The following is a 15,588-nucleotide window of genomic DNA, read 5'->3' as shown; positions in this document are numbered from 1 at the left end:
TGTATGACGTGTCTTATCAGACGTTCTTCAGTCTACAGACTATAGAGGCATGAAAAGTTGTGGAGCTTGAAGCAGGTTTTAATTTTATTGGATGCAAGTCCGTTATTGGTTCTGCTAAAGAGTCTGATTGTTTGCAGTTGATTCTTTCATTTGCCTCTATGTTTGCATGTAGAAAAATGCACTAGCTGGTCTTACTTTGGGCTTCATGTAAAAAATCAGTATTGATTAAGTGCCAAGTGTCTTTATCTGGTGCAGCTCTAATACTAATGGTGTATTAGGACTATTTTCTACTCTCCTTATAGTCTTGGTTGTTTTCAAAAGAGTGAGTTAAGATTGAGTTTGATCACCTCAGGTAAAAGGCATCATTACATCCACCTTTGAGAGGAAAACAACTCTTTGGTTCGGTGTAATCATACTTAATATAGGTTGGTCGACACATCTAAGCATTCATTTGTCCACATGTAATAAAATTAGTGAAACAGACAAACCTGAGCATTTAAAAGTGCACCGTATTGAGAAAAAGTTCCCAAAACTATTGCACAGGCTTGCAGCACAATTTTGCAAATGCGTATGATGTTGATTAAGTATTAATTAGCTGTATTGCAGGAACTTGCTCTGTCTCAGGCCCAGATAGACCTGGAGAGGGATACAATTACTGGAATAAGAGTGAATAATGAAACCTCGTTATTTCTGTGATGCGATTGTTGAGAGAATAATGCAGCCAGAAACAGCTTTCTCTCTCCAGAAATGATAGCTCAGTATGAACATAGTTTTACTTGTGCGCATTAATTTAGGGTTTCTTCTTCCAGACTGTGTCTTGAGGCAAAGCTCAGCAGGATATGCATGTAATTCGGTAGGACTGTGAGATTTAAATTGGCCTCGTGTTCATTTTCACCTTTCATTATGCATTTCTAATCAGCTGCACTCAGAATGTGAACATGTTAAGTTGGGTCCATGCTTTGTCAATACCACAGTTATAAAGCAGAGATGACTGTGTCATCAGAACTTGTAAATACAGCATTAGCTACGAAGACATATCACAATGTGTTTCATTCCAGTTGTGTGTTTTTTATGTAATTGATTGGCTTTGTGTTTGCGGTAAATGGAGGCTAAAGGTTATAAAATGTAATTAGGATTTAATACAGCATGACTAATGTACAGCATTAAGAAGCTAGGAATGAGTGATAGTGTTATTTTGGTAATTATTTTTGCCTTAGATGTGAGGAGGTGTAACATCGTGTAATTTCTGATAGCAACCCTTCCTCCTAATCATCAGTCTAAAACATGCTGTTAAGAAAAGCATAAAGCTTTTTCCCTGACGGCATGAATAAAATGGAAGATTAGCTGTCAAATGGATACAAGGTAATGGACGTAATTGAAGTTATTCTTTTAAATCGCAGAGTCTCATTTAACGGGTTCACGTTTAAATCGATACAGATCTTAATGGGCGTGAATCTTTTTTTAATCAAACACGCAAAAGTTCAGTTTCTAGGAAAACGTAAAGCCGCTGTAAGAAATATACCCTCCGTTCAAAACCTTCACTGACCTTATGGGTGGGTGGAGGTTTGGCTCAGAGCGTCTGTATGTTCTGCTCTTTGTGTGTGGTGGTGCCAACAGTTCTGGCTCAATTCTGTCCTGATCAGCTCTGACCTTCTGCTTTGTGGCACTGCTGTCAAGGCAACATGCAGTTAATTCAGACTCACAGACGCCAAGTGACAACTTCTTGGAAAACACAAATAGACTTTGGAGCTCGCTGCTTGAGTCGAATGGGGTTCATTCCAGAGAGTTCAGGAGCTATTGGGACATCAGGCTGTTTAAAAAGGATTTTATTTGGGCCATTAACATGGCATGTGGTTTGTCACTGTACATATGAGAGGAAGTTATGTCACGTCTGGATATTAAACTCGTTGTCCTTGAGAAATCATAATGCATTTTTGCAGATGGACAGGGCCAGGAATGATGGATATTGGGTCTCTTAGTACCATTCTGCAATCCAATATATAACCACACCATTACTAATGCATAGCTAGGTGTTCATCACCACGCACAGTTTACCCTGTCAATAGGAATCCTGATGCATCCGTGCCTGCACTCTAAACGCACTGATATATTTTGTTTGCTGCTACTCCCGGCGTCTGCACCTTTGAGAGCATAGATTTATTTAATAGCAGGGGCCATTATGAAGTAATCAATGGAATTGAGTGCATGCTCTCAGTTTTGGTTTTTGCTGTTGGAAATCTGAGGGTTTCAAGATCATTTTGTTGGTGAAAGTAACACTTTTTTGTGTTTTCTTTCTTTTTCTGTTCTAATGCAGGTCGCCCTTCATGCATGTGGCGTTGCAACAGATATGGTAATGGAGCATTGCATCCAGGCCGGAGCCGCCTTTGCTATTAGTCCTTGCTGCTACGGCTTCATCCAGAATGCTGTGAAGTTCAGCTTCCCCAAGAGGTGTGTGATCCAGTGTCACGTCTGTGGGTTACTGCTTTTAAAAATGTCGTTCTAACCATGATGTTTTCTTGTTAGATAGATGTTGCTTCCCTTCGTTCCTGTTCCCTCGCCTTTCAGTCTTTATGAGTCACTTTCTCCATTAGTTTCTCATCTCGTCGTCACTCACAAACACACAGTCTATATCTCTTAACTACATTCTGTTTGCCTCCTTTGACTGCTCATAACCATTTGCCAATTCGGGGCAGCAGCATCGCATCACCTTCTCGAGATGGTCCGCCAGTCACAGTGTGTTGTTATGTGAACTGAGAATTTGGTTCTTAATTTAGACACTGGAAGGAATGTGTCAGACAGATAGGCTGGCTGGAAAATTTAGAACGAAATGTCAGCGACGACTTTATTATGTGGCGTACGAGGAAATTAACCATTTAATCCAAACGTCTGGTGATCATGCAAGCCGTGACACGGTGCTGTTTGAATACAGATGGAAAACAGGGTGGAGGGAGACGCTGTTGATTCTGTTGCTATGCTCACTAATGGTACATAAGATGCAGCAGTTTGCTACTAAAACAACTTTTGGTGACTGATTGCTGCAAAACAAGGCTGTTACGCAGAGTTGCTGTTGTAGCAACAAGTCTGGTCACCAGCAAGTGAAGCTGGAGATTTTATTTGTTTTGTTGTTAGGCCAAGTCTGTTCAAGTCTTCAGGTTGGCGAAATTATAGTGTAGAGTGTTTACAGATCCTATCATTTGCTCTTCTGCTTTATTCGTTGTCCAGTGTCCATCCGCTTTAAATCTTGTTTAAACGTTGCACGATAAATCATCAGATTTGTTTGTAGCTACTCTAAAATGGCAAGCAAACAAGAAAAAATTATGCCGTGTGACCTAGAGTTATATTACAGCTATCAGGATATCAGATTTTCAGGTGCTCAGCTGGAGCTCAGTTACCTCCTGCTTTACATGCAAAGTCTTTCTTGCCCTTAATGCACTCTTCAGTGTTCTATAGCACAGCGGTCTCCAACCTTTTTTGCGTCACGGACCGGTTTATGCCCGACAATATTTTCATGGACCTGCCTTTAAGGTGTCGCGGATAAATACAACAAAATAAAACCAGTACCGGTACCGAAAAAAAGAAGATTTATTCATAACACACGTGAAAAGACCAAGGAAAACCGAGTTAACGATAAAAACGATAAAAACGATAACAAAATAACGCTGAAAACCAATAAAAACCCTGAAAACCATACATTTCACACCTGAGCCTCAACTCTCGCGGCCCGGTACCAAACGACTCACGGACCGGTACCGGTCCAAGGCCCGGGGGTTGGGGACCGCTGCTATAGTGAGTAAGGCTTCCTTGATACAGCCTCAAAACCATGTGTGATATTTCAAGGAAATGTGCAATAATGATATTTCTGATGATATTAATTAAATACTGAACAGTGTTTTATTGGTGATTGTAGCTTGCAGGCAGCATTTATTGACGCAAACAAAATGAAGGGCATTTGCTGTCCTTCTTTTCCAGTGAGCTGCTTTCATTGATGACACACTGTGTCAGTCGATTGATATAAGGGGCTACAAGACGGAGCATTATAGCATAATATGTCTCTGTAAAGCACTTTGAATCACCTTGTTGTTGAATTGTGCTATACAAATAAACTTGCCTTGCCTTGCCTTGCCTTGCCATAATAGTAATAGTAATGTGTTTTTGTTGGAAGTTTTAAGTTAAAGTGTAAGATAAGTGCATTACTATTGAGCTTTACCATGAAATAATAATATAATGTAATATAACCTTTGAAATCTTCTGAAACCTGCAAAATATTGTTACATAATAAAATTTAAATAGAGACATATTTTATTAAGTTGAGTTTCCTAAACCTGCCTAATCCTGTACCTTCATGTAACTGCATCAAGGACTTCCAGCCACTGTTTTCTCTTCTTGAGTCATTTTTTGTAACATTTAGTTTGCACATCGTCAGCTGCTAGCATCTCCTCCTTCTGTGTTTTTGTACCCTGCTTGTGCTTGACATTGTATTTATGACTGAAGTGGTGAAACGAGTTTGTTGTTTCCACTTTTAGCGGGCGCAGCAGTTCTTTATTGGGCGTTTGACAAGCTGCTCTCGCTCTTTTTTTTTTTTTTTTTTAATATATCAAGTAAAATTGTATTCCAGTGTTATCTTGGATGGTATTGTCTGATGACGGCACGGCCGTGTTCCATAGCAACATAGCATTTCGTCCTGCGTGTTGTTGTGTCACTTTATATTTTGAAGAGAATCGTACAAGAATCACAGGCTGCCAACCGAGTGTTGTCTCCGTGTTTACTGTGATTCACACGAAGCTTCTTCAAGTCTCTCAATTCATTATAACACTCTTTCTTAAAATAGCTTTCATGTGAGAGATGAGCAGCATATTCTCATGTAGGTTTTCATTAACGTAACCTCTTGTATCCAGGAATGCCGACTGATAATGCCACAGAAGACTGTAAATACGCAGGTTTTCCATTTTGCTTTTATCTCACGCACAAAGATGCACAGACAGGAGTAGGCAGGAGATGCGGCGCACATACTTGTAGATGGTATCACCATTAGTGATATGAAAGGAAATGTAGCAATGGATCATAAGGCAAGGTAGAACAAGTCTGCAAGAAAAATACAATCAGTGTGGTTTTTAAAATATTTACAAAACATTTTATGCTTGATTTATGGGGAAGAAAACTCATTAAATCTTAATAGGCACTCTAAATGTTTTGATTTTTATCATATGTAAATGTAAGTACTTGGAAAGCACAGTTCCTCCTTTTAAATAATCTGTTGGATATTGCTAATTATTTTGTAAGTATTGCTATCATGATTATTTTGCAGTAAACTTTGATTTTAGACCACTTGTTAAAGTTTTTAGGTTGCTCTCTTATGCACTGTTTAGCAGCACAATTACATGCTTTTCCCACGCTCTCCTGCCAAGAAAGATGCTTCATTTTGTAAAACTGACTCTACATGTCAGTCTTTAAATTGACTGTTCTTGTTCTCCACTTCCTCCCCAATGTAAGTTGGGATATGCACATAACAATGTGGAAAGTCCAATATTTTAGATGTTTTTAATCGTCACTAACCAAATGAAGATATTTGCACGACGTTGCTGTTGTTGGGCTTTAAGGAATTTGCACTGATGTAGAGCAACGATTAAACGGTTGACTCCTGCTATGTGATTTTCAGTGTACGACATAAATATTTTACATTTTTCACATTTCCCGTGACATTTCAACCCTCCCAAGTCCTCATAAAATATTAAAGAATGACACTAAAAATGACTTTGCAGCTGTGATAGATAACAAGAAGCTTTGTTTCTGCGGGGTATAAATGTGAGGAGGACGAGCCCACCTGACTCTGTCAATCTTCATCTTGCTACTTTTAGAGTTTTGCCCTCAGGTCGTGTTCCAGGTACTCGTGGATATTTTGCAGGTGAAGACATTCCAAGCAGTCTGTGGGTTTATGAGCTGTGAAGCTCTAAACTGCCCGTTTCATTAAGGCCATGAAAGTTTGTGCTAAACTTTTCTCCATGTGACCGCACTGGCCCCTAACCCTTGAACTGTTTCATGTTGATTTTTAATTAGCATGAAGCAAACCAAACCATGTTTAACCATCTCAAACAAACTTTACTCCCATGTCAAAACAAAAGTAATGAAAGTCCTTCTTTCCCTGCTTTGGAGATTATGCACATGGGTTTTGTTTGGTTTAGGACTTTGATTTTGTTGCATATTCATCTTGTTTGTATAGAACTTTTCCATTACTTTTTTTCTCTCAGCAAACTTTTTTGTGTTTTCTTTTTTATTTACTTTTTTTTTCTTTTTACAGCAAAATGTTCCAGGAGACTCTGACATCTAAGGTATGCTTTTAAATATGATTAATTCTCTTTATTGTGTTTAATACAGATTACAGGTTTACAGCAACTTTTTACAAGGAAAGTGTCACATGCAGGTCAATACATGTGAAAAGCAAGGACTCTGTGCACGTATTACACCGTGTCCTTATTTATATAAGAAAAAACAAACCCAAAATGAAAGAAGCAGTAGATTAAAAATTAAGTAGCTTCTTTAGAGCGTTGCTTTGGTTCATTGGGTTTTGCGGTGCTCTCTTAAGATCGTTTCATCAACCACAGGGTTTCAGTCAAGTTCAAATCTGAACTTGTGATTCTTTCCTTTTGCAGTCATTCTGTTGCACATTTGCGGCTGTGTTTGGGATCATTGTCCTGTTACTTGACCCATTTTCGGCCAAGCGTTAACTGTTGGACAGATGACCTCACGTTTGACTCTGAAATACTTTGGTAAACAGAGGAGTTCGTGTTTGACTCAATGACCGCAAGGTGCCAAGGTCCTGTGGCGAAGCTAAGCCATGCTGCCATGTTTTCCTTCAGAGATAAGAGGCTTTCTCCTGACTATAAGACTACAAACAGCCATACTGTTTGTAGTCTTTCTAAATCTGTCATGAGCCTTAACGTAACACGCTAACCGAGATCTGCAGAGTCTGAGATCTAGCTCTTGGCCATCTTTACAAGCTTTGTGGGGGGAAAAGAAACATTATACGGTCTAACCTTTAGAGGGAATTTGCAGGGACATCTGCTCCTGGGAAGTGGCATTAATAAAAAATATTTTTAAATAAAATCTATTTGTGTATTCATGATTGAGATTACATTTAGGAGCAACTCGCTAGCAACTACTAGCAACTTTCAGATGACTAATTTTAAACTGTTGCAGTATTAAATATGGAAAAAAGTCTTTGAGGACAAGACTCAGTAGGTTAGGGTAGAATTTAACAAATAATTTCCTATATTATCTTCAAATGGTTCATACTTTAGGAGCAAAAAAACAAGCCAAATTATTGTGAGTTGGCTCAGTTTTTGTCATAGCTCATTTACATATAGTGCATTAATGTACACTTACTGTGTGTACAGCTTTAAAAGGTTTGACTTTTATCCACCCAGTCTAAAGGCAACAAAAATCTAACAACTCTTCCAATTCATTCATAAAACTGGATGAAAATCTTTATTTTATCAGAAACTTAGAAGAACTGATGAGATCTCTGCGCTTATCAGTGTCTCGCAAACAAAGATTCCCAAGTCACTTCCCTTATCACTCGGCACAGACACGCCACTGTGCTCCGGGAGGGCCTATCCCGCGATGATATATGGGACCTGTCAGGGCCCCTGGGGAAAATCTGTGCAGGAGAAGCTGCAGGTCCTAACCATAGCAACCTCAAGAGTTGACATGTCACAACATTGGACCACCTTTAACTTCTTTGTGCGCTACAAGAATCAGATTTTTTTTTTTTTTTTTTTTACATGGCCCAAGAGGCACAAAACATAGTATTATACTTAGAAGACACTGAGCAATTACAGTGTTACGTGATACTGAGTTCAGATTTTTCCAAAAAGCTGAGTGAGAGGAAAAAAACACACAATAAGGAAGACACTAAGCATGCAGCCACCCAGCAGGAGAAATCTATATTCTGTTTATACCAGCAGGCATATTATCCTCCACTTTAAACCTGAGCTCCAAATCTCCTCGGCCTCCCTCCTTGGTTTTCCTTTCGACAAACATGTTTGGCATTTGTTATTTATTTGGGCTCAAGGTAGGGAACCCCACTGCTTTCTGTTTCTTTGCCCCTCCGCACCAGACATCCCAGGCAATGTCCCAGACAAGAGTCACAGAAATAAAAGCTGCGTTCGCTCGTTTTACAGCAGAACCAGAGTTGTTCTTTCCAAACTACAGTAGTTAAACAGAATGACAGCACAATGACAAATAGTGTATCACTGGAATAAAGGGCTAATGGTGAGAGATATTGGTGCTCACACGAGCTTTAAGCACCTGTTCCATGGCCTTGCATTCAGCGCCGACCCCGCAGAGTGAAGAATAGAACCAATTAAAGTGGAGGCAAGTTTCAGCTGACTTAACGCTCTCATGAATCACTTGTTCCATGAACCATAAGGTAGAAACTAGAATTACTGCCTCACGGCTGCGGTATATGGTTCTGCAAACCAGTCAGGGTGGTTTGCTGCGATTGCAGACTTGACCTTTGAACTTTTACATATAAGATTTCATCAGTTCTGACTGTTATCCTGTGGTACATACATACGTAATAATGTATCATTTTCATCATAAATGCCGTGTATGATTGTTTGAGTTATAGTCGAAGCTTTGTGAGGTCACGGTAACCTTAACTGTTGACTGCCAAAATATTATCAATTCATCTGAACAAATGAACATAAGTGCTCAATTTGAAGACATTTTTTTTAATTCATCCAAGGGAAATCTTTCACAAAGTGTAAAGTTTGTACCGCTTCTTAACTGCAGCCACTTTGAGAATAATTGGATTTTTCTTAAAGCACATTTATATATTTACAAAGATACTTTAATGTTATATTACTCTGATCGTTATCCGGCTTTGGAAATCCCAAACAAATCACCTCCATTGTGTAATATATAGTGTGCCATGTTGTGTAGTACATTGTGTGCTCAGAGCTGCATACACAGAAATTTTAAGCCATGCGATACTCAAGTGAGAATGTTTTTGACCCCACTGCTGTAAGCAAGGGAGAAAAAGGATGAATCGATACAAATAAGCTACAATGGTATTAGTTAAACTTTTATACATTTTCAGATATACTTGATCTTAACGCAGTGATGAACGGATCACTTGCACCACATCCACGTAACAATAAGTGAGCAGTAACTGTACTCGTTTTTTGTCTTTGTTTCAGGAACACATGATCCTCTGTCGCTTCGCAGACCAGACGGCTGTCCAGCTTCCGCCAGACAGGAGACTCATTGGTGCTGTTTGCAATCTTCTCTTTAGACCTGAGCTATTATTTATGTTCAGTCCTTTATTACTTTTTTAGGCTAAACATTCTTAGCAGTATCTGGTAACTGCTGCACATAGAGACACAGCATCGAGTATCATTATCAAAACTAATTTAAAATCAAATCATCAGTATTTGCTGGGACCACACTTTGCCTTTGAAACAGCTCCAATGTTCCTGAATATTTCTTTCGACATTACTTTGTTCAAATTATTTTGTCATTGCGCTGCTGCAGAATGAATATGTAAACTAGCTGGAACCAGTCTGACGCCTCCATGATGATACTGACTGATGAAGTCCAGTGTGATGGACACAAGCACCTTTTCATTGTAATATCCTTTGACATACTTTCTTCATACACTTACACTGTTCGGTAGCCCCACTGCTGCGGGTTCCTTAAAAAGTCTAGACTTTCAAGATGTGAGAAACATGTTAGAGCAGAGATTTGTACAGAGTGACAAAACAGCTGCGGCGAACAGCTGCTAGATCAGTGTTGTCAGATTCAGAGGGAAATGTTTTGTCAGAACCCCTACAGGCCCCTGCTGAAGCTTCACTCTACAGGGTTTCATTATGTTGAGGACTCTCTTCGCCCTGATAGCTCTCCAGTTTATCAAAGCTTCCGAGAAGGCTCCCCAAAGTCTCGTCAGCGTGAAGCCTTTTCATATGTACCTGACACCACCTGTCACACTAGTTTCTTCTCTATATCAGTTAACAGGGCTCAACCTCTCCCACTAACATTTTCTAACTATGTGTGATCTCGTCCCTCTTGAGCTTGCTGGTAAGACTTCGCCCGTCAAAGCAACACGGCGGAGCAAAGCTCACGTGTAGTGTGTCTGCCACCTGCTTCCACACACTGCTAAATTACATTTGAAGTTTGTGTTTTTAAGGAAATCCTAACAGATGAGGCTGGATAATCCATGTATATGAATTACTGTCTTCTGACACACAATATTGAAAATATGCAGAAATGGTATATAAAGCAGTACAGCTTTAGAGCAATAAAGACCTTAATGATGGGGGATTTGCTGATTTTCGCCTGACATGTAATAAGTTATAAGAAGAACCAACATACAGCCTTCGTATAGTGTTGAGCCTCTATGTGTTGCCAGAAGTACAAGATGTTTGATTCTCTAGTTGGAGGCATTGAATGTCGTTGGTCCCCAAATAAGTCTTCTGGTGGTTGGATGGTGATGGTCACACATCTATGGATGTTTAATCAGGTTGAGATCTGGTGACTGGGATATGATTGACTTCATCCTTATGCTCATCAGACACATCGGTGATCCCTCCTGCTTCCTGGATGGAGACATTTGATCCTGGAGGAATCAAATGTCTTTATGCAAATGTTTCCTCAAAAACATAAAGAGACTCTTATGTCAAAGTAAAAGAGCCAATCTGTTATGTTTTTATTGCCTAAATTTTAAGTGATTAGTTATCTAATTAGCAACACAGTCATAATAACACAAATGGAGCGCAAAAGTCTGTTTAAAGTCCAGTAGAATCCAGTCTGTGGCGTGAGCGGTGAAATGATTCATGCCACCACCATTAATGTTTAAATGCAGACTTTTACCATTTCAAATGGGAAATCTTCACTTTGTGTGCTTAATTTCTTTTTTTCTGTGTGTGTTTATGTTCATATAACATTAAGGGAGGAACATTTGTGTGGAAAAAAAAATCAAACTAATAGATTAAGTGTTGCTTTTGACAAACTGTTGTGAAACTGTGTGGGGTCATCGCTCACACACAAAACTCTGACTGTGCCCACGGAAAAGTTTCTGTCCTGTTAGGAGCAGCAAGTTGGAACGAAGTTGCCAAAGTTCTTGCTGCAGTGTGCAGTGAACTTACAACCTTATTGCCTTTGAAAAAGTTACTCCTAATACAGGAACCATACCTGCCACCACTTGCAGTCAATTGCCATCTCTCGGTGCATAGAGGTGGCAATAAGACGAAGACAGTCTACTATTAGTTTGCATTAGAATTGGGTCAAATTGGCACTGTGATATACTCCTGAAAATCTGCAGTCTATATAGACATAGATTCATATTAGTCTCTTACATCCTCAGAGGTGTGAAACAGGAAATTTTGCAATGTCACAGGTGCTCAGCAACCTTGCTTTTATTAGAGCAATACAAAATACAGTCATTCTGCAACCAGGTGAGTCGAGTCCTGTATTGCAGATGAGCTGTGCTTATCACATTGATTGCAGCGTGTAGGCAGTCTCTATACATTTATAAATTAGACAGCAATTGGTCACCAAATGTGAAAGATTCAGTGCAACGACTGATTCTTTTTTCCCACCCAGTTGCAGGGGGGTTGCCAGCCTGGTTTTCCTCTGTGACTGATCCATCTGGGAGATGAGATAAAATGACATGTTTCAGTCAGTGCGTGGACTGAGGGGGCAGCGTTAATATCTAGTATAGTATAAATAAAAAGATTTTAAATATTGTTTTTTTACACATTAGTCACTTTAGGTAAAAGTATTTTAGTGTCTGATTATAGAACAATAATAATAATATTTCGATCCTTTTTTTTTCCTTCTGCAGGTAAACAGTGTATGGGCTTGGTAGACTTGGACCGGTCATGGGCAGCAGAGACTCATGGGTATTCGGTTCAAGTAATGACTATGGAGCCCGAAAGCTGCTCACCAAAGAACAACATGCTGGTGGGAAGGCTGCTGCAGAAGAGAGGACTGGAAGTCACCGCTGGCCAACTGGAAGAGGCAGTGCATAATTAACACTCGATTCTCTGGAGTACAGCAGAGTGTCTTTAGCATTGTAAGGGTTTGATAAACTATCCGGCTTCTGGCTGTATCACGAGTGTTTTTTAAACCACCCTCAACAATTTACTTTATTTATTTTTTTACAAGCTCAGCCTTAACTGCAGAAAATACATGTTTATTATTTCTGTACTGTCAAAGGTCATCTGGCTTTGTGGCTCAAGAGTTGGGAGTTCGCCTTGTATTCGGAAGGTTGCCGGTTCAAGCCCCGGCTTGGACAGTCTCGGTCGTTGTGTCCTTGGGCAAGACACTTCACCCGTTGCCTACTGGTGGTGGTCAGAGGGCCCGGTGCCGCCAGTGTTCGGCAGCCTCAGCTCTGTCAGTGCGCCCCAGGGTGGCTGTGGCTACAATGTAGCTTGCCATCACCAGTGTGTGAATGGGTGGATGACTGGATATGTAAAGCGCTTTGGGGTCCTTAGGCTAAAGCGCTATACAAATACAGGCCATTTACCATCTTTTAAAGTTTCTTTCAGGCTAAACGTTAAAGCAACCATGCCATTCCCGGGAGTTACACACTTTAGTTGATCATCTGCTCAAGCTTCTCCCCAACTGCAATGCTATGTTTTTGTCTTTGCCTAAACTGCGTGACTCAAGCTGTCAGCGCACACAGACGCAGCAGGACTTGGCACACCCATATTGTGAATGAAGTATGACATACGTCCTCATGCTGTTTTCGCAAATAGTCTGTATACAGCCTTCTGGGATAGCGCTCAGTAGTCAGCTACTTCTGATTAACACAAGAAATTCAGTGCTAACAGCTCGTGTGCATTTAAAGACGAGGTGAGGAATCGCCTCGCTGTCATCTCACCTACGTTTCTTCTGTCGTTTTCTTTTTTCTTGCGAGAGACAATCAGAGGTGGATTTAAACTCGAGTCACATCGGGTAATATACAGTGTCGCATTTTTCATGGTTCTACAGAGGAACCTGATTATTCCTCATAAAAAAGCAATGCGAGTATGGTATGCATTCTGGAATACTTTCAGCAGTAATGAATATTTTATGAAGCTGGTGAAAAGGTCAGCGCGCTTGATTAGACGCACGGTGTTCAGTGCCTCATAACTGGAAATCACACAGCGCGCTCCGTATTTCCAGTCCCGGTTACTGTAGTCACAGTGAGGCACCTTAAGCTCTCAGTCTTGCATCTGAAACTATTCGTGTGTTTCTCTGGGAAAAAAAGACGAAAAAAAATCCAGTGTTGTCACCTTTGACAGTCTGATGCAGCTGCTTGAGAAATCTGGGGAGGTAGCCAAGGAGCCAGTTTTTCCCACTCCCACTGAAGGGATAGATGTGAGAGAGATGCAGGCCTCGCAGACGTCAGGCTCATCTGAATTCAGTCAGCAGAGTCAATCTATCCCGAGGTAAATGGCCACAGACACAGCTCCTTCCGAGGATCGGAATTATTTCAGAAGTCTACTCCCTGTTCATGCTTGTGGCAAGTGCACATTACAGAAATTCATATACATACAAAAGAGGGGAACAGTGGCACTACTTAAAGTGTGCATCGGAAGGAGAATGCAGAGGGTGAAGGCAGTTGGCTTAGAGTAAACATCAGAACAGTAACAGTGGATTCTTTGCTTAGATAAAACAGATGAGCTGTTATTGGCTCATTTTCATCTAAATGCAGAGATGTTCTTTTCTAACGATTCACCTCCTGAAACCTTTCTGCAAATGCATTGCAGAGTCGCTCACATATTTAGCTTAATGCATTTTTTATTTGCGTAATTAGAGGGCTGACCTCGATACAAAAGTCAACTACATGCGAGTTTCTCCAATGTACAATAACCTGTGACTACACAGACGCTGTATGCATAGTTTATTGCTATTTAATCTGTTTTCTTTATGTAGTTGCTCATAATGAGATTTAGAGCATAATTTTATACTTAAATTGGGATCTGAATTTTAACCATTGGGTGATGATTTTTATTTTATTTATTTTTTGGGGGGGGGCAAAATCCTCTTCCAGGAAATGATGGAGCTGGAGTTGTTTTGCTAACTTCACCTTATTAGTTAATTAAAAATTCTGCTCATTTCTTGCGTTTTTGCCAACAGTTTTCCATTTCATTATGCTGCAGAGTTTGTGGCTGGTTGCCCACAACAGCTCACTGCTCCATATTTGGGTACACTCTCTGTTGGTGTCAATTATCCTCTTTGACAAACACTGACCTTGTTTATGTGTCTTGGGTTAACACAGCAGCCACTCATAACGAGTCCATGTGAAAGGTACAAAGGGATTTTTCCTACGTCCTCTGTGATCTTAAATATCTCACTCTCTCTTTTTTATATTTTACCTGTGTGAACTATAAAATGTGTTTTTCGGTTGACTTGCATAATTTTCTAATAAACAGCACTGAGTTTAATTATTGGTGTCCACAGTACTGGCAGTTAATTATGTATAGTATTTCCTTTTTGGTCGCCTGGTAGGGCTCAGCTGCTGTTATTTTGCACACCCTAATAATCCTGTAATGTATTCTCTTGTGCTTCGCGTGCTACTTGTCACATTGTCACCTAGGATTTCCATGCTTGCTTTCAGGTTCAGCATTTATTTTCTACTTTGTATCTGTCGTGGCACAGCCTGTTTAAAATGCAACAATGACTCACTCTCCCCAGGAGCTTGTTTAAAGACCGAGTTCACCCAAATCACACAGATAGATGTCTTCTTTTTTCTTTTGGGGGGGGTGTTCAGATACCCCTGACAGTTGCAGTAAATTAAGATTAATCGGTCGCTTTAATATAATTTCTGGAATATGTCGACACCTAGAGGTTTGTTTGTTTTTTGTTCAGTGATTTTAAACAAACAACGAAATTAGGTAAATCTTTACTTTAAAGGATGCTGATTGCTGTGAAGTGTCCTGCTTGGTTTGCACCATTCGTAGCATGTTGTCCATATAGTGCAGTGGTCCCTAACCCCCGGGCCATGGACCGGTACTGCTCCGTTAGTCGTTTGGTACCGGGCTGCGAGAGTGGAGGCTCGAGAGTGAAACTGATGGTTCTCAGGGTTTTTATCTGTTTTTAACATTATGTTTCCCTGGGTCTTTTCCCGTGTGCTATGAATAAATCTTTGTTTTTTGGTACCGGTACTGGTTTTATTAAAGGCTGGTCCGTGAAAATATTGTCGGACATAAACCGGTCCGTGGCACAAAAAAGGTTGGGGACCGCTGTTATAGTTGGAGATTCATTCCTCTTGAAATGAACAACTGCGTCTTAGATCCAAATCTGGAGCTACAATACTGTGCAAAAGTATTGAGTCAACTCTCATTTCTTTATGTTTTGCTAGGAAAGTGGGAAATGGGGCAGGGACTTCAGGAATAGTTCTCCTGGCTTCTTGAAAGACATTCAAAGCTGTTATTGGATGTTGGCTGCCTTTTTGTTCTGATTTCTGTCAAGATGATCCCAGAGTGATTCAGTCGAGGTCTGGGCTCTGGGGAGGCCAGTTTATAACTGACCATGTTTCATTGTTTGTTTATTTTCTATCCAGGTATACTTTTACTGCTTTGATGGTGTGTTTGGGATCATTAT

General features: G+C 40.2%; 1 protein-coding gene across 1 annotated transcript; it reads left to right on the top strand.

Annotated features, from left to right (window-relative positions):
* The first annotated feature begins 2,319 nt into the window (after positions 1 to 2,319).
* On the top strand, positions 2,320 to 15,309 carry LOC146571747 (glutathione S-transferase C-terminal domain-containing protein-like). The gene is made up of 4 exons (XM_085275718.1): positions 2,320 to 2,448; positions 6,296 to 6,326; positions 9,198 to 9,267; positions 11,840 to 15,309. Exons 1-4 carry the CDS (start codon positions 2,348 to 2,350, stop codon positions 12,028 to 12,030), a joined length of 393 nt encoding a protein of 130 aa, XP_085131844.1. The 5' UTR covers positions 2,320 to 2,347; the 3' UTR covers positions 12,031 to 15,309.
* The last annotated feature ends 279 nt before the right edge of the window (positions 15,310 to 15,588 follow it).

The sequence above is a fragment of the Mchenga conophoros genome, linkage group LG6, assembly GCF_057382185.1.
Source record: "Mchenga conophoros isolate Kocher_MC1m ecotype Shallow Benthic linkage group LG6, M_conophoros_male_GT1.1, whole genome shotgun sequence".
Classification (NCBI taxonomy): Eukaryota; Metazoa; Chordata; class Actinopteri; order Cichliformes; family Cichlidae; genus Mchenga; species Mchenga conophoros.
This window is presented reverse-complemented; position numbering and strand designations above follow the sequence as displayed.